This window comes from Nipponia nippon, unplaced genomic scaffold (genome assembly GCF_047370975.1).
Source record: "Nipponia nippon isolate SJK-2023a ecotype South Korea unplaced genomic scaffold, ASM4737097v1 scaffold_6, whole genome shotgun sequence".
In the NCBI taxonomy this organism is placed as follows: Eukaryota; Metazoa; Chordata; class Aves; order Pelecaniformes; family Threskiornithidae; genus Nipponia; species Nipponia nippon.
The window spans coordinates 3,826,604-3,851,206 of NW_028262380.1; the positions used below are offsets into that span (position 1 = coordinate 3,826,604).

The window sequence follows — 24,603 nt, forward strand, 5'->3', positions numbered from 1 at the left end:
GAATGGCAAGTGCTTTGCAGATGTGCAGGAGGCTGAATCCATGCCCCAGATATTACAAGAGGGTCAAATGTGAGTGATTTGCATTTGCTGCAGGCTCTGGAATGACACTGGAGAGCATAGGACCTTCTGGCGTGACTGCATAAATGAAGGATAAGGGGAGAGGTTGCACATATGGATCTTTTCTCCATCCCCCTTTTAATCTCTGCTTAATGGTTTTCTTCTCTTGTTTGTCACTCGTCCTTCTTCACTTACATAACACATGATTTCCCAGCAATTTAATGCAAAAGTTGCAATCACCTGCAGGCAATTAAACCACCAATTTTGCATCTGTAATAGCCATTTTCAGGTTTGCAAATGCAAATACATACAGGTCTGCATGACAATGCTTGTGCTTTGCAGCAGCATGGATGCCATCAGACATTTCAGCCCTGCACCCCTGACTGCTGTAAAAGCCAACACTTCCATCCCCAGCCATGCTGGATTGGGCACAAAGTAAAGCTGCTGATTTGGAAGTACAGAAGTGATGGAAGCAATAGGAAACAGAGGTCTCTTATTCTTTTGATTGTTGATGAGAAGGGAGGACAAAATGCTTCTGCTCAGACAATTTCACTTTCTGTTTGAAGAAAGACCTTCCAGTTATTGGAGAAGATCAAAACATGCCTTGACAAATGGATGCTGACTTTCAGGTTGTCCCAGAGAGGATTCCCATTCGAGCTCTCTTAAAAAGGTAACTTTTGATTCTCTGCAAAATCAAAGCACAGAGGCATTCTGCTGAGTTGCAGAATATCCTTCACTGACCCTGAGGAGGAGACAGGGAAGGGAGCATGGCATAAGCCACAGTTTCCAGATGACTCCCAGTCACTGGGGTGACATAGCATCACAGAATCATAGAATGGTTTGGGTTGGAAGGGACCTTCAAAGATCATCCAGTCCAACCCCCCTGCTATGGGCAGGGATGTCTTTCACTAGATCAAGAGGCTCAAAGCCCTGTTCAACCTGACCTGGAACACTTCCAGGGAGGGGGCATCCACACCTTCTCTGGGCAATCTCTTCCACTGCCTCATCACCTTCATCTTAAAAACCTTTGTCCTTATGTCCAATCTCAACCTACCCTCTTTTAGTTTAAAACCATTACCCCTTGTCCTATCGCTACAGGCCCTACTAAAAATCTGTCCCCATCTTTCTTATAAGCCCCCTTTAAGTATTGAAAGGCTGCAATAAGGTCTCCTGGAGCCTTCTCTTCTCCAGGCTGAACAACCCCAACTCTCTCAGTCCCTCTCCATAGCAGAGGTGTTCCAGCCCTCTGACCATCTTCATGGGCCTCCTCTGGACTCTCTCCAACAGGTCCATGTCCTTCTTACTTTGGGGACCCCATGGCTGGATGCAATGCTCCAGGTGGGGTCTCACCGGAGTGGAACAGAGTGGCAGAATCATCTCCTGCAACCTGCTGGCTACGCTGCTTTGAATGCAGCCCATGGTACGATTGGCTTTCTGGGCTGCAAGCACACATTGCCAGCTCATGTCCAATTTTTCATCCACTAACACCCCCAAGTCCTTCTCTGCAGGACTGCTCTTAGTGCCTTTATACCCCAGTCTGTACTGACATTCTGTCCTGCCCTTGTGCTAGGCTGTTTAAACAAGAAGAGGAAGAAGTTGAGTGACATGGGATATTCCCCCAGATGCTGGGTGACAAATCAGTCCAGATTCCACTGATGGACTCTGTCCTCCGGGAAGGGCCGGCTGGGAGATTGCTCCCCCGAGGACACCCTGGGATGAGGGTGGTCTCTGTCCTCCTCTCACTCTGGGACATCTCTGCTCCTTTGTTCATTCCTTTCGAGCTCCCTTGGCTTGGTTCCCCCAGAGACCTCCCTGAGGAATAAAGAGGCCTGGTATCAATTAGCTACATGAGACAGCTGGTCATAATCTCCTTTTTGATGTCCTGGCATGGAGAAATCCCTGGATGCTCCCTCTGAGAGAGAGGAAGTGGTCCAGTTTATGGGCTGGCTCTGCAGACTGTCATGGCTTCCTTGGTACTTAGCCTGGGAACCTCCATGGTCACAAATCTGCTCTTGTTCCTCATCTGCTGTGGCACAGGTGTCCCCAGCTGTGGCCAATATGAGGAGGTGTGGGTGATACTGTCTGTGCCCAGAGCCCCAGAGAGGGATTTTGAGGTAACGCTGGGAAGTATTTGGCTCCGTGGCTGGGCCTGACCTGGTGCCTGGCCCTCAATGCTGCTCCCACAGCCAAGTGCATTGACAAGTTGCAGGCGAGGAATGTCAAACTGACCCTTCCTGCCTGGATTTTAGGATAGCTCAAGGGTGATTATTTTTTTAAGGGCAGGGTGACATCCTTTCTTATTCTCTGCCACTACTAATTGTCCACGACTCTCCTTTGAAAGAGGCCACTTTGTCCCCTAAAATGGCTTTTGGGATATACAGACCAACAAAGGTGCATTTCAGTCTGGGACTCATTCTCTAAAAGGAAACTGAAAAATGGGTACGACCAATAAATGTCATGGTTGTTCATAGCAATAACTCATCTGTTTTATTATTCAACCTTCTTAATCATTTTATACACAGAGATTCCCAAGAGCTTTCCGGGCTGTACCAGGATATCGCTCCTGACACCACTCTCATGCAGCCTGCCAGAAAAAAGGACATTTGATGACATCAGGTCAAAAATACATTGGATGGCTATTTCATTCACTGCAAAGCATGCAGATTGAAGGAGACAAACACAAATTTTCATGTAGGCAAACTCGTCAAATTGTTTTGGCCAAAGCAGATGAGAGAGAAAGAGCGTATTTGAAAAACACATGCAAAGTTTCAGTCTTGAAACTTTTCTAAACAAAACTTTTCTTTTGGGGTAGGGAGGAACAGGCATGCCAAGTACTTTGTACTGAAATTTGCTAACATTTAAGTTTACAAACTAAACCCAAACAAAGCACACAGGGAAACAGAGCATTATGGGTCAATTTGAAAAATAGAGTTTAATTTTCTTTTGTTGACCCAACAATTCTCTCTCTTCCTTCACTAGATCCTAAACCTGCTGATAAAAGACCATTATCAGCCTTCTGGATCTCCCTTGGGTGAATCAACCACCTCATTATCCAACTTTTCACTGAAAACATACACTTTTTAATGCTTGATATTCTTCTGTGCATCTGCTGAGGACTACTTGTGATAGTCCCACAACCTAATGGTGGCCAGAGGTCAACAATTTGCACAGTTAAGCTCACAAAATCAAGGCAATAAAGTCTTTAGAGTGAGGAATTACCATTTACTATGGGACTTCCAGCTCCTACACGCATGCTCCTGGATGCAACTGCAGTACAAGTAGATTTTATTAGTAGGAATAACAAATAATGAATTGTTCCCAAATGATAACACTCTTGCATTCTCTGTTGTTTTGTTGTGTTGTTTTTTTTTTTTTTTCTGTTTGCTAATGGCCATAAACAGCTCAGTTTGTTTTTCATTTATAGGCCTTTTCTGCATGTTTTTGCAGGCATTCCCAAATTTAATAGAAACATCTATCTAGTGGGATGCTTTTTGCTCCTTAGCAGTACCAGGGGTAACAGAGGCACAGCTACTGCTTAGCACTGATGTCAGCCTTGGTGGTTTCTTCCAAAATCCATGGCAACCAAACTCCAGTTTACCTGTCAAAACTTGCCATAGTGTTTCTGTTTTGTGTAGGGAATGAAACAGAGCAACATGGAATAGTGATAACGTAGGAGAGGACGAAATCAAGTGAAAACTTGCTAGTGATGAAACTTTTCTGAGTGACCAGCCTAGCACCAGCAGCGTCAGTTGAAAGAGGCATTCAGAGTGGAATGGAGACCAACAGCCACTAAATGCGAAAGGTTTCAGACTTATGAAGGAAGGAAACAAGCTCTGGGTACAAGGATCTGTGCAGGTATCAGGGTGACAACAGTGGTGACTCCAGTGGTAACCCCAAGACAGACACCCAAAGTCAGTGTCTTGCTTTGCAGGGCCATTAAAAATGCCCACACCATTGCCTGGGTGCCTCCCAAAGCCCTGAACAGGATTTTTTCTAACACCAAGGGATAGAGGTGTCCATTGCTATGAGGAGGGGAGGAGGGAGAAAAGCAAAGCCCCTTGCCTGAGGGGCCGGGAGGTGCTTGCAAAGAGAGGTGGGATCCAGGGGACATTTTGGGCAGTGTAGATGGGAGAGGATGGGACAGCATGGTTAAGCATAAACAAAGGGCTAGCTAAGGAAAGAGGTTCCTAAACTTTTCATCCAAGGGGGGGCTTCTAAACTTGAGATCCTTTGCTCCTGTAACTGCTGCAAAGGTGTTTCCTTTTGCTTGGGTGCTGGGTGCTGGGCGCTGGTGGAGGTATGATGCATGATCACCTGTATTTAAGAAAGCCTGTTTTATTGCAGCCCAGGCTAACTTCCAATACCTGCCCACCTGAGAACCTTAGTGATGGAGTATTTGATGGGAAAAGAGTGGGGAAACCAGGTCCTGATACCACCTATGGCCCAGTCCCTCTGTCTCCCTCTTCACAAGCAGTTTTCTCATGGATTGTGAGACCTTTTTCAAACGCGTGTGGTGGAATTGCCTCCTTGATGATTGCAGTTTGGAATAAAATAAACACTCCTTGGTCTCCTGCAAGCTGCTTTATCCTTGAAATGCAGGTCACTCCTGGGCTAGAGAGGGAGAAGGGTGAGAGGCAGGCATTTGGAAGTGACAAGAAATAAATAGGGAGAAAGAAAAATGGACTTTCCAATACCATTTTTCTGAGGTGCTTGACCCAGTCACCATGGTGACCATAAGCGAGTGTTCCAGAGGCAGGATGACTCATATCTGGCAGCGGAGCAGCATTTCTTAATCCACATTTCAGCATTCGCTGATGGGGACCTCGCGTCTTCGAGGTGTGCCCCTTCTAGTGATCTGGGGAACTGTTTCCAGCTAAGTTTGGAAGGAGAGTCCTGTGGAGAGTCCTTTATGTATGGAGTGAAACGGCAGCAGATAAGACCAGCTCATGAAATAAAACCTCTGGTACAATCCTGAGCACACGCTCAGACATGGCAGGTGGCATCCATTTATGTTTTTAGAAAATATTCCTTGGAGATGTCTGTGGCATGACTCAGCAGAGTCCAAACCCAGTGCTGACTTAACAGCCAGAGCACCAAGTTGCATAGGTTGCATGGTGGCAATCACAGGGGACATCCACCAGCACAGTGCAGGTGGTTGCCTTCTCTGTCTCTTCTCTAGGTGGGAGGTGTTATCTGCCACGACTGTTGCTAACAGGGACATCAGGATTACCACAGGACTGCTTGCCCAGACACCCATTTGTCTGGCGCACCTTCAAGAGTTAGAATGTAAAGTACAAAGTTGGTCTCCCAAAACATCCAAACCATCAGTGATTTTCTCCTAAAGGGGAGTGAATCCAGATGGACCAGTGGAAAAATATGGATGATAAAGGCAAAAGGGAATTCATTAGGTGGGATGAATTGTCGCTTGTTCAATGCAGCAAAAAGGAAACAGCCTCAAGTTGTGCCAGGGCAGATTTAGGTTGGATATTAGGAAAAACTTCTTCCCAGAAAGGGCTGTCAGGCCCTGGCACAGGCTGCCCAGGGCAGTGGTTGAATCCCCACCCCTGAAGGTATTTAAAAGCCGGGGAGATGTGGTGCTTAGGGACATGGTTTAGTGGTGGACTTGGCAGTGTTAGGTTAACGGTTGGACTTTATGGTCTTAAGGGTCTTTTCGAACCTTAGCGATTTTATGAAAAAGAGGCTACAGGGGAAGAAGACATCTGACCACCTGTCTGCCAGAAGGGTGAAAGCCAAAGAGATAATATAACTACTTATGGAAGAAGATGATATAGATACAAGACTAAATGATTGTAAATGAGGCATGGATATGTTCCCGCTGCAAGCAAAGCTTCTAAGAGTTGGATGAAATAAGATCCAGAATGGCCTCCCCAAAGGCACAGGCAGCAGAGGGTCAGGGACTGGGACACACATGAAGCTCAAGTCATTTTGAATGGGATCATGCAACATAGTGATCTGCAGCGGCAGTCACTGTTTTCTGGAAATGGTGACAGCTGGCTGTGAGACTTGCACACCAGAGCCACAGAGGGCTACAGATAGGAGGAGAAACAGGGAGAGGAAGAAGAAGATGAAGAGCTATGAAGGAAGAAGGCCCCTGAGGGATTGCCAATGCACTTGGTGGGATGGCAGACGTGATCACATTTCTGGCTATGTTGGTCTCCAATGGCTTGTCTGAATTCTGCTGTGAGTCACACAGTTCTGCTTTGAGCAGTAAATGCCTGGTTTTGGAGCAAATTATTTTTGTTCCATACGTTAGGTTGCTAATTTAATCACCTACAGTTTCTCTAAGTGCATGCTGATGGGTGTGCAGTGAGAGTACACAGAGAGAAGGAACAGACCTTTTCTAGCTGAACGTGTGGAATAAGTCCTGACAGGTTGATGGCTACATTCAATGTAAATAATCTCCACTCAGCCCCCTACCCTTGCTGCCTTTGACTCAAACAGCCTCAGACAGTGGGAAAGTTCTGTTTTGAATGCAAATACTTTCCCTTGCCCTGTCATTGCAGAAGGAAAATGAAACCACCCACATCCTGATTCCCTTGACCTTTGGGGGAAGTTCATGGATCCATCCTTTAGGACAGCAGTAACCGTGCTGCCTGCTGGAGTCATCAAGGGATGCTAATGAAGCCCAGGAAGAGCCTGTGGATCATGTGTGTCCTGCTGTGTGTTTCTGAGCTGGTTCTCCAATCTCAGCATTAGCAGGTGGGCAAAGACCTAAAGCTGTGATGGGACAAGCTTCATGCACACCACCGCATCTGAGGAGAAGGTATCAACACACTAAGATACCAAGCTTCAGGGCACAACCTACACCCCAGTTTACGGGAAAGAGAAAGAAATATTTGAGTGGGCAGGTTACCAGAAGTATTTTCCATGAGGGTGTCTGGTTTTCTTTTGAATTTCTTGGGAAAGTGACCAAGGGTGCAATCCAGGTCATCCTAAAGCAGGCACAGAGGTTGCCTACCTGTCTTGTACCACGGGAGATAAATGCCTTGGGATGTCCCTCCTTGTCTCTGGACATCTAGAAGACTGCAGGGCTTCTCTAGGTCCTGTCTTGCAACCAAAAGCCCCACATGATTCCCTCATCTACCTTAGGGGATCTTGGACAGCACTGAGCATCTCTTAGGGACATAAATTGCACTCCAAATCTGGTTAGCAATCTGGCTCTCTAAAGATGGACAATAATGGGAGCTGAGACATCCAGCTCACATGCAGACCCATAGATAACTATACATAGAAGTTTTCACCGGCGAGTCCCATCCTACCCCTAAGCACTTTTCCTACCTGCAAACCAGAAATAATGACATGCCTCATTTGTCAGAGAGGCATGGATGAGAAGGGAAGCACTAGTAAGGAGGTATTCAGGGAAGCAGACTCAGGGAGGGAGGGCAATGGCCACAGAGGTGATCAGATGCAATGGGAATGGGGCCCTTCTCCTTGGTTGCTTTTCTAGGCTAGCAGAAGCTACCTGCCAATACTTAGACCACAATTTCCTAGTCCTTTGCCTGGATGCTGGAAAACTGCAGCCTGTCTGCATCCAGATATCACTGGGTGTTCTCCTGCCTCCCACATCCATCTGGATCCACCACTTTGAGATCCTCTGGGCTAGAAATAGTATTACTGGTTGTACAGCACCTGACACAAGAGGGGCTGAAATCTGTGACTAACAGGCTTGTGCATTTTTAAGGATCTCAGATAAACTGGCTTGTACAGAGCCCTGAGGTGCTGTAACCATGCGGTGTCACTGGAAGTGAAGCACAACGTGATTAATCCCAAACAACTCCGCTTTTGCAAGGTGGAAGAAAGGGAGAGATGCAATATTTGGAAAACTCTGTGCTTCGCTCCTTCTTCCTCTGTGTCTGCATTCTTGTTTGAGTGAGGAATACACAGAAAGCAAACCCTGTGACGTGAAGTCATTCTGTTTTGTTTCCCCAAATCCCCAGCCTGAGTGCAATATTGAGGGAGGCAGACAAGCCTGTGGCTGGCCGCCAACTCAACTTCACAATGCATCCTCACAGCTTTCCGGATAATTCCTATGGAAGGGACCCCGGGAACAGAAATAGCCCATGGCTGAAAAACTTTTCTGGTGCAGTTTGAGAAGTCCCTCCTAAAGAACTTGGCTTTAAAGGCAGAGGTTCAAGAACTGGCAGCTGCTCTGAACCCAAGGCCTCTGCTGTCTATGCTCAAACTAGGTTGGTGAGCAGCTGATGGTGTCTTCGCTGTTGTGTTTTGCATGTATGTGTGCCCTATGCCCTTCCAGATTGCATTTCTAAAATCACTTGTGGGGTGGAAATACACATCAGGTCTCCCACCTGGGACACAGGCTAGAGGGGTCTCACCTAGGGCAAGAAATAGGACCATTGCCAGCTTCACTTGGCGACCTAGGGCCTTGAAAGTGCCTTTGAGTCCTTGGATTTTGGGGCCAGTGCTCTCCACGATGCCTAGCGTTACCCATGGGCTGTTTCTTAGTGATCTGTGAGGCTGGTCCAAAGAAATCTGCAGCTGAAAAACAGACAGGGATGAGATGGGGTATGTACCCTTTGTGCTGGTTACCTCCTCCCCTCGGTCTGTCCTGGGGTGGCAGTGCCCGGCTCCGGACCATCCTCCCGTTGCTGAGAGGGTTCCCATCCCTTTCCTGGTCATGTTGCCCTAACCCACTCTTGGCTCATTGCCACAAAAAAAGAGCACCATGCCATGAGGATATCCCCACTGTCTCTATACTAGAAATCACCTGCTTTAGGTTACGATATGAATTTCCCTCAAAAATTTCTTTCTTTGTTAGCTTTCCCCCATCTAAATCACAAAGGTCTTGGCCGTGGCAGAAGACCTCAACCCAGCTCCAGCATAGCCCCTCCAGCAAAGGCTGGGGCAGCCTTCTTTCACAGAGGGGGCTGTCCCCTGCTCAATGTTTGCATAATTGATTCTTGCATGGAAGATATCTTGCAGGCCTTCCATATGTATTTTTTTCTCTGTCACGGGCATCTTTTGGAGGATTTGCAGCCTGGCTCTTGTGCTTTCTCAGCACTTGCAACCTTGCATTGCAACAGTCTTGCAGGGGTATGCAGCCTTTTCTTTAATTCAGGAGTTCAGGTGAGATAACCCCTGTGATTTGCTCTAGCCTTTATCTCACCAGGGGAAATGCTGATCCCATTAACTGATAAATAAACAAACTGCTGAACAGAAGAGGGTTTGATTCCACGTCCTGAACACAAGTGGCACCAACCACCTCATGTTCATACTGCTCCAGGCACGCTTCTTGGGCAGATTTGTGTTGGAGAGAGCTGGCTGGGGCCAGTCCAGTACTTGCTATCTCCTGCCGGTCTTTCTCTACTGATGCCATCAATGCACCCACTGTGATCAATGGGAAACACAGCTTGGACTTGTCTGGGGCAGGGATTTCTCCCAGCAGGAATCTCTTGCAAACTTTTGTGTTTTTTTCCAGCTATCGGAAGGGCCAAAAATAAAAGTTGCATTTCAGGGGCCTTAATGACTGAGTTGTGAATTGCCTCGGGTTGGAAACTTCCCAGGAGAAGGAAATGCCCTCTCTTTAGTGAGCTGGCAGTTGGTTTTCTGCCACCAGACCTGGTGGTTCTCTGGCTTGACTCCAAATGCATTAGCTAAGGAGCCCTCTTGGAGAAAGGCTATTCATTAGGAGTAGCTAAAAAGCCATATCCTGTTCCAGCCACTCCAGTAAATCCATCCTTGGGCTAATCACGCCCATAAATTACAGTGCAGGGAGAAGTACAGTCTTCTGTTTCCATGTGACAGTTTTATACAGCACTGAAACAGAGAAAGCAGGACAGGCAGAAGTAGCAATGCTGGACAGCTACCAAGTGACTACAGGTATGTAAGTGATTCCTCAGTTTCCCTAGCCAAAAATTACGACGAACAGTGTTGAAACAGATGGGTTGTCTCCCTCCCTGATGACATTTGTGTGTGTTCCCCTTCTTCCTGTTTAGTCCCTTGAACTATGGAGCTGGCACCACTGGGATAAGGTTGTCCCCAGCACGTTGCGTGGGAAGATGTGAATGCTACCTCTGCCACTCAGGCAGGTTTCCTCACCAGCCCAAGCAGCAGAAAGTCAATGCAACAAATCAATACCCACCAGAGACTTCATTTTTGCATTGCAGTGGCTGGAATTTGCTCTGGAGGAAGGAGGAGGAGGATGATATTTGGCGATGTGTCTTCAGGTACAGGTGCAAGGGGCTGAGTGTTCTCTGGTTGGAAAGTGCTCATAAATGCAAAGCCTTCAGAAGGAAGAGCTCATCACTCAGTCTTCCTAATGGCATTTTTAAGGAAATATTTACAGCCAATAAGAATGGCAATTAGCTGTCAAATCAGAGAGCAGCTATCCTGTGAAAGCAGTCAGCTGCTGAACTTTAATGCTGAAGCTATTCCTCATGAATTACCCTTGCTCCCAAATCCCCAAACCCTTTCAGCTACAACCAAATTAAGAGCAGTTGTGTAAACAAAAACAAAACCATAAAACACATTTGGCCCTTGGAAACACTCTTGTGAGTCTGAGCATTAGGACAGAGAGGGGATGGTTCTGTTTTGGGGCTCAGCAAACCCTCTGTTGTGGGATCACCTCAGGGGAACTTCGAAGCCCTGCCACCTCAGGGCTGCTGGAGACAAGAAGGGCTCCAGCTTTCCCAGCACCTCGCTAGCCTCACCGCACCCCAAGCCTTCTGCTCTTCCTCCTCATCTCCTACCATGCCTTCCATATCTCCAACTCTTTTCCTTGCCTCCCATCACAAATCTTGCATAGAAACAAGCTACAATGAATGAAGGGCTTCACCATAGCTACAGGGGCTTGGCTGTCTCCAACCCCATGGCCACATTCAAGAAGTCTCTTGTGGAGGACGGATGAGTGCTCTCGTGTACTCCACAGAGAAGACCTTGCCCACAGGGAGTTACCACCCATTGGTGCTACACAGTAACCTGGTGGGACAGAGGGTTGGATGGCCCCCATATGCAGGGTCCTCCTGAAGCATAGAGCACTTGGATTATCTAAATCTTTGACAGGTTGCCAACAACTGATATGTTATTGTAGACCCTTTTACATTAAAAATGACTCAAAATAGTAATTAAGTCTTAAAGCCACTGGGACACCTGGTGATGTCTGGAGAAGATCCTGTGTCAATGTGGAAATGCAAGGCTCCTCCAGAGAGGACTAGCCCTGAGTTATGTGGATGTGAGTCACTCTGCACTGCTTTGCTGGAGAAAGTGCAGGATTTGCTTCCTCAAATGGGTGCATTTATCTAGTGGGTAAAGCAACAGTGATAACCCTGAGGTAACACCTGCTGTGAAGAACGAAAAGACACCGTGAACTTTACAGCAGCCATCCTCCTCTGGGGCCTGGCCCATCAGCAAAAGTCACCAATGCCTGCACCAACATTTAACAGCCAATGCACAGAAGAATAAAACACTGGCTATCCTCAGAGGTACTGTTTTGGGTTGATGCATGCAACAGATCTGCCTTGATGTCAACCCAAGTAAAAGCGAATGACAATCTCAGGGTTATGAGACCACACTTAGCCTTGCCTCACTATCACATGACAAGGAAAGATGGTAATTAGTTCACAACATCATAGAGCAGAAAACCACATTTACAAGGTGTAGTTAGTACCAGGCTTTCCTGGGGAAAGGTCTGCTCAGAGAACAAAGCTGATTCACAACCTCCAGAGAATCCACTCAACACAAGAAGGGTTAAGTTATCCTGTAAGGAATGACAGACAAAAAGACCCTCTTTGTACCCTCAAATCTAGATACCTTAGGAGGACTTTGAAATCTTGTGTGTAAAAAGAATAAGGAGATGGAACAGCTTGGGTTGGTCAAAAAAGTCTGAACATCTATTAATTGGAAAACTGGATTTTTCACTAAGTACATTTCATGCCAGAAGCTCTTTACAGCCTTGTTTTGCCCAAACACCAAGCAAACAAACCCTGAAATATTTTCTATTGTCAATGACAATGTCATTCTCCCGAGAGTTGCAGTTCAGTTGCTTTCTTATTACTACTTGTCTGGAGGATGGTATAACCTGTGAGGCAACCTAGGCTAGCGCTTGCATCTTGGCTAAGTTGGAGACAGTGGGGTATACCAGGAAATGTAGACCAATTAGGAGGATCACCATGTAAAGGGCAATAAGGGTAAGAGACATATGAAATATGTACCCAATGATGCCATGCACCATATAGAGATATCCAGGGGTAGAACTGTATTTTCCCGAATTGAATTTATGTGGAAAGAGAAATTTCAAAGAAAACCCCTGTTTTCCTAGGCAGCTCCTGTCCTCATCAGCTACTTGGATTTGGGAGCTTATATTAAAATGTAGACGTTGCTGCAGGCACAACTCAAAATCCCACCAGTGTCCATGGAAAGATAATTGCTGAAAATGGGGTGTGTAAACCACAGCCTTTGCAACTATAGATTCTGGGCTTCAGCTGTTGTGAAGATGTATTTTCTCATACGGAGAACAAATGTTTTAATAGATTTTCACATTCTTTGCTTTTTAATTGTGTTATATGTTAAAAATTGTCTTGTTTACATCTACCACTGTGGTGAACACTGGTTTCTACTGAACACACAAAACAATAGCTTCCAGACAAGTTATGCTGTATCCTGTATAATAACATTGCTAAATGAACACTAAGGAAGTTGCAAAGTTAAGGACTCAAAAGATTGACAAGGTCAAAGTGAAAAATCACATTTGCAAACTTTGGTTTCTTACATTTCAAGAGTTTAATTTCAGGACCATGCTCTCTTGTCTCTGCAGTGTCCCTGCCACACCAGTTGCAAGGAAAGGTGGGTGCTCAATTAAGTAATAGCTCAGTTGAGCTATTCAGTATCTCCTCACTGGTCAGGAGGTGGCTGCACACTTTACAAACTCACCCTGCTCAGCTCCTCTCTGATGACAGAACTATTTGTTTCCTCATGGATATCTGAAGGTACTTATCTCAGTTACAGCCAAACATTTTGCAAACGTATATTTTTCTCTTCACAGGTCTCCAAGGTGAAAAAGGTGCTTTAGAGCCATTTTACCATTCCATCTACAAAGCAATGCCAAAATATGTCTGTATTTTGAGTGTGGATTCCTGAGCCCTTGGTGTTATGGAGCATTCCACATCCTTAAAGCGCAAGTCCTATCAGCTCCAGCTGAAAGTGTGTCAGACTTTGGCAAAACTGGTCCCATATTTGGCTTCACAGTGGGATTTATCTCAGCTAGTTTACATGTGCACTGTGCACCTTGGAGCTGGGGATCTTTGGTCTTCCTCAGATTTACTGAGGAGACACTGGTGCTTTTGGGATGTGACTCATCTGACTGGTTTAGAGAGCAATATTAGGATGAGATGAACTGCAGCCTCAAAATACATATTTTTCATTGTTGGTTATGTAGAAAGCTGAAAAGCAATTAGCTGAAGGCTGTATACTGTTGGCATCCAATGCCAGGGACTGTCTTGACATTGGAGAAGATGGGAACAGTGTGGAAATGAGGAGTACAGGGGACTGCAGAGGAGCAGAAATGCCCATCAGACACCATCAGGTCATTGCTCTTAAAAGCCCTTCCACAGCAAGCTCCAGTCTTGCCAAACTGCCCATCCTTGCCAACACCTCAGAAACATGCTTTCTTCACAGAAGTTGGCCACATTGGTACAGCTTTGTCCAATTCCTGCCCTGTCCTGACATAAAGCACCCCCCAACCCCGATGGAGTAAAACGTCCAGTTTCTGCTCTGACGTATGGTACTGCCAGAGCTTTTTAAACTCAAGGCTGTCCCCATAAGACTTCTTATAGGAACTGAATGTTGTGTTTTTTCCTGTCATCTTTCTCAGATATGGCTATCTCATTTTGTCTCACATTTGGCAGAACAAATTCAGCCTGTTACAAAGACATGGAATGGAAAACTTTACCTAATAGATAATGTTTGGCACCAGAAATTGGGATTTTATTCCAGAAGGGTCCTGTAATGTTAATAGGCATTATCAGCCCTAGCTAGAATACAGCACAGTAGTCATATCAAGTAAAAGTCCCAATTGACTGATCAGAAGGTAATTCACGTTGCTTTCCCAAGGGAAAATTACTCGTTTTCTGAAGAGCCTTGAGCAAAAGTGCTGTATATACTCACTAAAGCGGGCACACTTCTAATTAAAACCCTACAGGTAGCTACTGTTACTTGCTAACATGACAAAGTTGCTAGTACCTAGTGCATGCTGTTTGTTGGGGCAAACCCAATTAGAAACAAGCTGGTAGCAAGAGATTAAACAACCACCTTGTGTGATCATACCAAAGAGCATCCTCACCCTTCTGCTCAATCTTCATTACGTCTCATTAACCAGATTATCAGAATTAACGAGCAAATATTTATCCACATATGAATTAATGAAGATAGATCAGGATAATTGAAAGCTCCTTGCCAGAATATCCAGGACAAAGTTTTGTGTGTGCAAATATAATAAAACTGTCAGAGCCAGCTTAATATAGATGCATTTAATATTATATGGTGTATTTTGGTATTGGTTCCAAAATGCCTGTTGAGAGATTTTATAAAATTTTGCCCACTGGACCACAGTAGTTTTAAATTGTTCAAGATCTATTTTTTTCCTGTTTGTGGTACATCCATCATAGCAACAGCCTCCAGATGCATCAAGACACTGCGATATAAAAAAACGACATTTGGCTTTAAATAGTTTTATTTGGTGGTGCGGTGGGTGGACTGGAAGCAGACTAATCCTGTACATAGGTCATGGGAGATCTGGGTCCTATTCCCAGTCACTTCAATGAATCACTGCATTACTTTGGCCAGGCAGAGGCAAACCATATGTTCAAACTTGGGTGCCCAAATCCTTATTTGAAGTCCACAATGCTGCATCTCTTGTAACAGCAAAAACTGTACTAAAGTCCTCCATCTCTCTCTGGCCTTCTACACAGGGTAATGGGTAGGAAGGGAGCCACACGCACTCATTTGGGCTACAAATAATCCTTTTTTGCTGGCTATTTCCAAACACAGGTAGACAGTTTCACTGTTCTACACTCTGGTGGCTTCTGCACTAGGGCACAAGGAGTGAATCAACACCATCAAGCGCTTTAGCTACATAATTTACTCACAGGATGGTTATTCATGTGCCTATTTGTAATTCTCTCCTGTGCCCTTCTGCAGGATGTCAACATGTTCTCCCTGGAGAGAAACCCAGCTCACAGGTTGCTTTTCCACAGTATTATCTCTAGACAGACACAATCAATGCAGATGACTCCCAGCCAGGTCCCCCGTGCCTGGACTATTCCTCCAGTGCTATCCCAGTGGGCTATACACCCCCGTGTGTCACTGTGCCATGCCCACCACATGCATCCCTGCTATAATGCCCTAGGAATGACATTCTGGTAGGCTGCAACACAGCCCTAATGTTATTGCAGACACTCTGAAGTGGAAAAAGAGAAGCAGAAATCACATTTGAGGGCTGCTTAAGCAACAGTATACTTTGCCTGGGAAAGTAATGGATTTGCCCTCACTGCAGTGCTTTAAGAATAGTCTTGAAAAACAGGTCAGGAATGATTTGGGGTCAAGCGATCTTTCCCTGAGAAAGGGAGATGTGCTGGAAGACCCATCCATCCCCTACGATTTCATGGATTTATGCTAATTTGACATGAGCCCATTTGATGGAAACATCCTGTGGTGCAAAGCAGATGAGAAGAATCTTGCCTCTTGCCTGGATGATGTTCAATAAATCAAACTGGAGCCTGGCACCTAGCAGCTTTTGAGAATCTGTGTTTGTGTCTTTGCTGGCATTTTTAATGAATGTATGGTTCCTGTGGACCAGGATCAATGGGGGACGTGTGGCAGATGGAATAGTTCATTGCAATTGCTCTTGTTCCAGTTTGATTTGATGCTCTGGGCCATAGCTAATTATTCCAAAGCAGTTGCCCATTCCTTTTTCCATGCCGATTCTGCCACTTCCACCATGACTCAGAAAATTTCAGGAGATGCAAGAGACTGCCCTGCCAATCAAAGTAATTGAATGGTCTATCTTTCATCCTCTTCCTTTTAAATCACACTTTTGATCAGGTCCTCCTGTACACAACAAAACTAAAGAAGTTTGGTTTTCCGGGGAATTGTGTCTTGTGTTGGATTTTTACTGAGTATTTTGTGATGTCTAACCAGAGGCTGAGCTCACTCTGCAACCTTCCTTCTGTGAGGGAGAGTATAAAAGTTCCCACTCCTTTACCCATCTGCCCATTTTTACAGGAACTTGGTATATTGAGGGTATTTAGCACTTTCTCAAATGTGATTGAGATTGATGAAAGAGTTCATCAGGTGGTGGGGAAAGGCTTACACACGCACAGGCACAGAGTGATGACATAAGCCCTTTTTCTCTTAGGAAGCCATGGCAAAAGCTCTTCTACCAGAACAGAATTAGATTCTCCACTTCTACCAGAACAGACCTGGTCTCATTTGAAATGTGCTTCTACCTACATTGTCTTCCCCATCATTTATTTTACAAATGACAGTTACCGAAGCCTGAGCACTGCTATGCCTCTGCGAGCCCATCTTCTCCAAAATGTTTTGTGAAAGGACTTTAGCCCTGTGAAAAACAGCATCTACAAAAATATTTTTGTTTTGACTTGAAGGAGACCTTTCTGAGCCTGTTTTGTGTAGCAGCTGCCTTTCTTTCAGGATGCAGGTAAAAAAGCCAGTACACTGTTTTTCTGAATCATAGCTGGAAATGAGTACTAGCTTCCACTGCAAACACGGGCAAGTCACCACCCCAAGGCAAACATAAGACCATGAATACGGAGGGTTTTGCTCATACTGAGGGATCTCTTAAGTCATTCCTTGTCTGGGTAACCTGCTGCTTGTGGAGGGAAGGAAGACTTGGGTTGTTGCCTTCACCCTTGTGTGGCACTAGCTAAGGGTGCTGCTGTGCCTTTATCACACTGCTCTTGATTTCTACCCAAATCCAAAGAATAAAAAACATGGGAGACCACCACCTAGACTAGACTATGCTTCTTAAAAAACAAGGGCCATTGAAGTGTGTAAATCGCCATCCTGGGTACTGCCTAGTGCATCCTTGATCCCAAGGGATGATTGTTTCCTCTTAGATGCTTCTGGGGTGATGATGGAAAAGGTCTTTGCCTCCACTCCTGAGATGGTCCCATTTGGGGTCCCACGTTGTCTTTGCATGGTCCCCAGCCACTGAAGAGTGGATGGGGAACAGGGCTCCATCCCTCCTCCTCCTATTCTTACTTACTTCCTCCTGGATCAGGTCTGAGATCTACCTATCTACGGACTATCTATCTATAGGTGTTGTATAGGGGGTTCTGGTTCCTTGGCCCATTGCATAGATGCCCTACTGCAAGGACAAATCCAGCACCTAACTTTTAGCAGGGTTTTCCATTAGCAGAAGAGCCAGTGAAGCCTCTATGGTTGTGTGACTTAAGAGAGAGTTTCTCTGTCTATCCTCTCTCTCTAATAGAGGCTTGAGGTGACACAGGATTGAGCTTTCTCTCCCCTGGGCATCTTGCTTCCATTAGACTTAAAAAACCTCAGACTAGGATACATCCCACCTCTCTGCAAATCCCTGCTGTGCAGACACCATCAGCTGGTTAGTTGCCCCTGGCTGCTTTTGTAGTCAAGGGAGAGGAAGAGGCAGATTGACACCACAATTCATCTCATCCCAAGGAGTCACACCTTCAAGACACTCTCCTCGGAAAGATAAAGGAGCTTTGGGTGAATATGACTGATTGATCTGGTGCCGGTGTTGCTCAGAGAGGGAGCTGGACCTTCAGAGGTCCCTCCCAACTAGCATCTCCATGATGCTATGACTAGCTGAGATGAAGGCACAGATGTCTGAGACAACCAAAGGGAGACGAATCCTATCCTACAAAACACCCTTAAACTCCTGGCCCAGATCTCTGAGAAGCCTCCAGTTATGTTCTCTTGACAGGTCTTTGCTAAGGGAAGAGGCACCCTGGCATAAACCACAAAACCACCACCCAGGATCCCCAGACAAAGCAGCTTGGTAGAGCTCTACTGCACACCCAACAAAAGATACAACCCATACAAGAATTATGTGGGTAATTACGATTTCACCTCTTGTTGAACAACCAGCTGCTTAAAGAGTCTTATTAGCTACAGAAACTGTTAATTGTGTTAAAACTCCTGGTGACAGCATCTTGTGCTTCAGGACATGTATCACAAACTCAAGAGTGAGCTAAATGACTCAGCTGATAAATAGACTGTAGAGGTATTGAGGAGTTTGAGCTGATTTAAAGAAGAATCTTTGTAGATTATTCAAGGATGGAAAAATGGCTGACAACATTTGGCACATACATAGGTCCTGTTATTTAAAATTATTGGCTATTTCCACCTCTCAACACTGATGTGATAAATATTATTCCTGTGTAACTAACGTGGAAACTATTCTGCAGAGAGTTGCAAAGATGCGTGCAGACACAGACACCGGTGACAGAGCCAGTACAGAAGTTTCTGATTGCTAAGTATAGCTGGGAGGTTTTTTTCACTTGACAAATTTACTTATCCCTAAAATGTATAATCAGACAACAGTCAGTCAACAGTGTAAGTCAATGACAACTTCTTGCAAATTCATGTCAAAACCTTTCGATATTTTCAGGAGAAAATAGATCACTTATTCATTTCATTTTAATGTGACTGTTCATTTTGAAATGTATCTGAGTACTCATTTTTTAATAAACTTCCATTCACTCTTTTCTTAAATTGAAACAATACATTTCACTTCAAAGTGAAAGTGATATTTTTTTCTCACCAGTGTTTCATTTTCATTTAAAATGTGTGTCAGTATAATTTCCAGTTGGCCCCAAATTATTTCACGTAAGTTTGTCTAACAAGCAAATAAAAAAGCCATTCTACTTAACCATTTACAATCTTCTTTTCAAGAAGAATGGGCCCCAGCATGTTTCAGTTCGTGGCTTTACAGTGAACTTTGCTGATTTCTCTGAGTTTCAGACCTGCCTTCTGAGCTGTAAAATCAGAGATTAGACCTCGCAGAAGTTTCTGTTCTCCTTCTAGATAACATTGAATGATTCTCAGATTTGAATAGGAAATTGCAATCAATTAAAGGGGGGTGAAATCAAAGGCAGCATATTTTGTAGTCATAAAATAAATGAACTTTTGCTGTGTTTATATTATACGTATAATACAGCAGGAAGTAAAGATCAAAGCCATGTTTATGAAGAACTTGGCAAGTTGTGTGCTTGGAGGAAGCAAATGGGTTCACGGGAGGTACTTGAAGAATGAAGTTTGGATTTTTAGCTGGCGTAAATCAGCGTATGTCCTTTGACTTCAGTGCAAGGGTAGTGATTTACATCAGTGGAGAAGCTGGTTCAAGGGTTTCAAGGGAGAACAGATATGGTAAAACAAAATAAAACATGTTTTTCTACTGAGAAGTATTTGCCTGGTGTTTGTTCTCTATTTCCAAGTACTGGGAATAACTCACAGGAACAGGATCCCGATTCCCAGCTTTATTAGCTGTAAGGTGTAAAGGTGTGAATGAGGTTCGGAGCTGGGTCCTGCCCTGCTGATCGGCCAAGGGGATGAGTATCAGACTGGGGCTGCCCAGAGAGCTCAGACTTCGGGTACTGGCATCTCCCTGAGCCCTACAATTCCCAAACCGTTTATTTGCAGGCTACAAAAATCCCCCAATGCACCTGATCACTTAAAGGGAAACTGAGGCACGGTCAGACGGGATAATTTATCTTAGGTCTTGTAGTGAGAGAAGTTCACTGCAGCCTTACTGCTCCCTGCCTGAGTCATACCACGAACTCCCATGCTTACATAGGGTGAAACTCTTCACAGCAGTAATTTCACCCTTATGGAGAGCTGAGATAAACTCACCAAATACCACCCTCACCCAGTGAGAGAAACTGAAGCAAAGGGGTACAAGACAGCAGCATGGTGAGACCGGACACCCACAACCCTGATCCACCACCCTAGGGACACCTCAGCTCCTAAGGCACCATTGGTCCTGGTGGATTATCCCACTGGAGGGTAGGTGGGGATTGAGTGGCCCCAATTAGGTGTCTAACAGCCTTGGGCTCCAGCTGTCCCCAGGGGGCCAGCCACCATGCTGGAGGGAGATCAAAACCTCAGCAGGTCAAAATGAGCCCTGTGGTCACGATGCTCTGTTTCCATTGACTTGAGAGGCAGTTTCGAGCAAGAGGATTTGAAAAATCCTGAGAAAAAGTGCAGAACTAGCTATAATGTTTCCCCGGCTGTAGGGTTACTTGGACACAAGTCCCTGGTGGGCTGTGGGATACGCAGGTGCCACCGAGCAGATGGAGTGACAGACATCTCTGCTTTGCTGAGCTCTGCGCAACAGCCATCATCAATAATCAGAAGTTATTTTAGTCTTTTTTTTACCCCTAGGTTTAGCTACACCGTTCCAGAGGGTTAATCTAGTCCCCTGAACTGGATGCCTGCCGTTAGATGAGATGGAGATGAAGAGCTCTGTCTTTCCTGCACTTTATGGGTCACGGGTAGCACTGGTGCTGGAGGGGGATGTTGCCTTGGACAACACATGGCCCCCTGCCTGGTGGGCTCTGTGCCCAGTCAGCCTCCTCTGCACGCAGGGGGCTGCACCCTTTTCACCCGAGCAAACAACTTGCCAAAACTTTGGAGCACAACCCATCAGACAACCCCAAATGAACTCCCCATGACACAGGCAGCACGGCAGGGCCAGGAGCTGAGGGCCTGACTCCTGCGAGAGGTGAATCAGTCCTGGGAAATCACCCAGGACCATCACCCTTGGAGGTAAGACCTGGTCCTGCTCCAGGTCCCTGCACAACATTGTCGTCCCAGGGAGTTGGTGGAACTTATGTTTCAGGCTCTGACATGCTCCTTGGAGGGATCAAACCTCACTCATCTGCATCATCATCATCAGTTGATGATGATGGCAGGGGCGGGAGCCCTGAGCACACAGAGGCAGAACCGGGTGCCTTCCCCCAAACTGGGAGGAAGGGAGGCTGGGGACAGGGACAGCAAAGCTGTTTGGCAACCACTGTGCCATAATTACAGCCTGTTTGAAACAGAACTGCTTCCTCCTCAGCCTGAACTTCATTAATGAAAGTGCTGAATGCAGAATGAATTAATTAAACCAATTATTATGCCGTTATTTTATTAATTTGCTATTTACTTTGATTATATGATTCTGATTAATACATATTGAATAAGTGTTAATTAATTGAATTAATTCATTGCTGGTTTGTTCACCTATCAGTTACCTATCCCTCACCTCCATGCATGAGTTGTGTCCTGAAAGTTTGTCCCAAGAAGCAGGTCCCCAGGGGTTCAGCCACGGTCAGCGGGGCTGGGATGGGGGACGGGGTCACTTACCAAAAGGCAGGACGAAGAAGAAGGGGAACCAGCAGAGAATGAAAACACCCACGACGATGGCAAGGGTCTTGGCTGCTTTTTTCTCACGGGAGAACTTGAGGAGCCGCACGGAGAGGGAGCTCCTGAAGTTGTGTCCCTTGCTCCGAGTACTGGAGAGAGGCTCCTCCAGCACACTGCGGCAGTGGATGCGCAGTACCACTTCCATGGATTTATTCCTCTCCTTCTTGACCCCTGCCTCCAAGCTCCGGGTGGTCCGCCTGGCCACCACGTAGATCCTGAAGTACATCACCAGGATGACCATGAGGGGCAGGTAGAAGGAGAAGAGGGAGGAGAACAGGGCATAGCCCGGCTCCTCTGTGATGCTACAGATGCTCTCATCTGGCGGTGGCGGCTCCTTCCATCCCAGCAGTGGCCCAATAGAGATGACCATGGATGAGAGCCAGACCACCACGAGGATGACCCCTGCCTTCCTCTCGGTCATGATTGTGGGGTACTTGAGAGAGTACTTGACGCCAATGTACCTGTCCACGGAGATGATACACAGGCTCATGATGGAGGCGGAGCAGCACAGCACGTCCACGGCTGCCCAGATGTTGCAGAAGATGCGCCCAAACACCCAGAAGCCCAGCACCTCCAAGGTGGCCGAGAAGGGCAGCACGGTGGTGCTGAGCAGCAGGTCGGCGATGGCCAAGTTGACGATGAAGTAGTTGGTGACTGTCTGCAGATGCCGGTTGCAAGCCACCGAAAGGATGACGAGGATGTTCCCCACGATGGCTGAGAGGATGAAGACGGCCAGGAAGACCCCGACGCCCACCGCCTGCACGTCCAAGGCAAAAGTCAGCGTGGTGCCGTTGCCCTCGGGGGTCTCCTCACCTTGCAGCCCCCAGGACCGGTTGGCACCACTCTGGCTGCCCTGTCCCGTCCGGTTCCCACTCAAGCTGCCATTGCTCAGCTCAGGGAAAGTCATTGTAGAAAAGGTCCGGGCTCCATGGAGGGCGAGGAGAAAGCGATGCCGAGGCTCAGCCCCCCCGGCATGATCCCCGCAACCCCCTCCAAGTGTCTCTCAGCACCTCGCTCCCCCGCTCCGGGCCCAGGCTCAGTCCCCCCCCAGCCGGGATGGAGGGATGGAGGGCAGGCGGGATGCGCTGTCCCCCGCCGCCCCAGCCCGCTTCACGCCGGCCGGCAGCTCTGCCCCCCTCCCCGCCACCGGCTCCCACCGCCGCTCAGCCCCACCGCCGGCCCTCCCGGGGGGGCAGCGAGGTCGGTGTCCCCCCGCTGCCCTCGCATGCTCCGGGGGGGCTGCGCTGGGCAGCGGCCGGCAGCGCTCGGCGGCTCCGTTCGCCTTCCCGCTCGCCCGGGAGAGCTCCGGGAGGGGCGAGGGGAGGGAGGGAGGGGTGGGCCGGGCCGGGGCGGGGGGGGGGTGGCGGGAGCCCCGCACGTCAGGTGCCGCCGGAGGAGGAGGAGGAGGAGAGTGAGGAGGAGGAGGAGGAGGAAGAGGGTGAGGAGGAGGCGGTGGCAGCAGCGCTGCTTTGCGGGACGAGGCGAGCCCGGGGCAGGGTGAAGCCGACAGCAGCGCCGGGCGCTTGCAGAGCCGGCGGGGGGAGGCGGGACGATGCGGGGGGACAGGCAGGCACTCGGGGGGAGCAGACAGGCACTCAGCGGGAGCAGACACCCCCAGGGAGGAGCAGGCACCCCCTCGTGGGGGGTCAGGCAGCAGCAGGGGGGTGCAGACGCCCGGGGGGGGCAGGTACCCCGGGGGGGCGCCGTCCCGCCGCCGCGCCGCCCGCCGCCGCCAGGGGGCAGCAGAGCGCAGGGTTTGCCCGGCGCCGCGGGCGGCCCCGGGTCCCCCCCCACCCCCGGGGGCTGGCGCTGCGCTGGGGGGGGGCTGCACCTCCGCGCTGCTGAGCTCCCGGGCCCTGGGCCCCGGCCCCAGCACCCCGCCGGGAGGATGCTCTGCAAGGCTGGCAGGTCACCCCCAGCCCCAGCATCCCACCGGGAGGGATACTCTGCAGGGCTGGTGGGTTCTGCACCCCCAGCCCCATGATCCCACTGGGAGGGATACTCTGCAAGGCTGGTGGGTTCTGAACCCCCAGCCCCATGATCCCACCGGGAGAGATGCTCTGCCAGGCTGGGGGGTTCTGCACCCCCATCCCCATGATCCCACTAGGCGAGATGCTCTGCAAGGCAGGCAGGTCATCCCCAGCTCCAGCATCCCATCAGGAGGTTGCCCTGCAAGACTGGCAGGTCTCCTTTCTGTCCTCCCATCCTGCCACTCTAGCCCAGGCACCCTGCTCGGGCTGCAAGCATGGGCTGCCCCTCGCTAGTTCCTTCCAAAAGCAGAAGGGACAATCAGCGTCTTGCGTTCAGGGACAGCGTGTGATCGGCAGCTCCTCATCTGTGGCTTAACCCCACCGCAAAACTTGGAAACAGCAGCTTGTGATTAAAACATATAGGCGCATATTTCTGGTTAATTTAAACAAGGTTGGGTTTTTTTCCCACTGATAAAAGCAGATCCTGTTTACACTGGTTTCCTCCCAGTGACCCTACTGTCCTGCCTCCATACATTGCGATGGGGACTGACCCCAGTGTTGAACAGGGGCTCTCCTTCAGCTCCTTTCTACTGTACACAGGAAATATTTCCTTGGAGTGTGTTTATCTATGATTTTTCAACCTTTCCGTCTTAAAAAAATGACTTTAAATGGCAGTCCAAGTGGGCAGTGAGGTGATTTAACTGCTGCTCTGTCAGAGCATGGGAGATCTGTTGATTCACTGGATATGAAAGTGGACAAAAAAATATAATAGTATATTTATTCCCTTATTTTCCTTGACAATCATTGCAGGAAATGACACATTTATGATCTTCCTTATTTCTTTCACGCACGTTTCTCTTCCTTAAGATTTCACCCTCCTTCCTAGGGTTTTTGACCCGTCTGGGAACAAGCAAAGTAGAGCAACGGGAAAACACAAGCAAACAAGAACAAATACTGTACAAAGAAATTGTTCAAAAGGATGGTTTTGCTTAAAAAAGAACACCCCCAAAAAGTTTATTTTTTTAATATGAATTTAAAAAAAAAGCCCAAACAGCCAACACTTGAGGTCAAATTACTCATTTTCCTTATGTTTTGAATAAAACATGTCAACCACCAAAATGAAGTATCATTCTTACTG

The 24,603-nt window shown here is 47.4% G+C and overlaps 1 protein-coding gene across 1 annotated transcript in view; it reads right to left on the reverse strand.

Moving 5' to 3' along the window:
* Positions 1-22,494, reverse strand: part of ADRA1D (adrenoceptor alpha 1D) — a 51,545-nt gene extending 29,051 nt beyond the window's left edge. Inside the window, exon 1 of the mRNA XM_009471677.2 lies at positions 21,436-22,494. Coding sequence (XP_009469952.1) covers positions 21,436-22,402 — 967 coding nt within the window. The 5' untranslated portion in view covers positions 22,403-22,494. The remainder of the gene's footprint in view (positions 1-21,435) is intronic.
* Between the last annotated feature and the right edge of the window lie 2,109 nt (positions 22,495-24,603).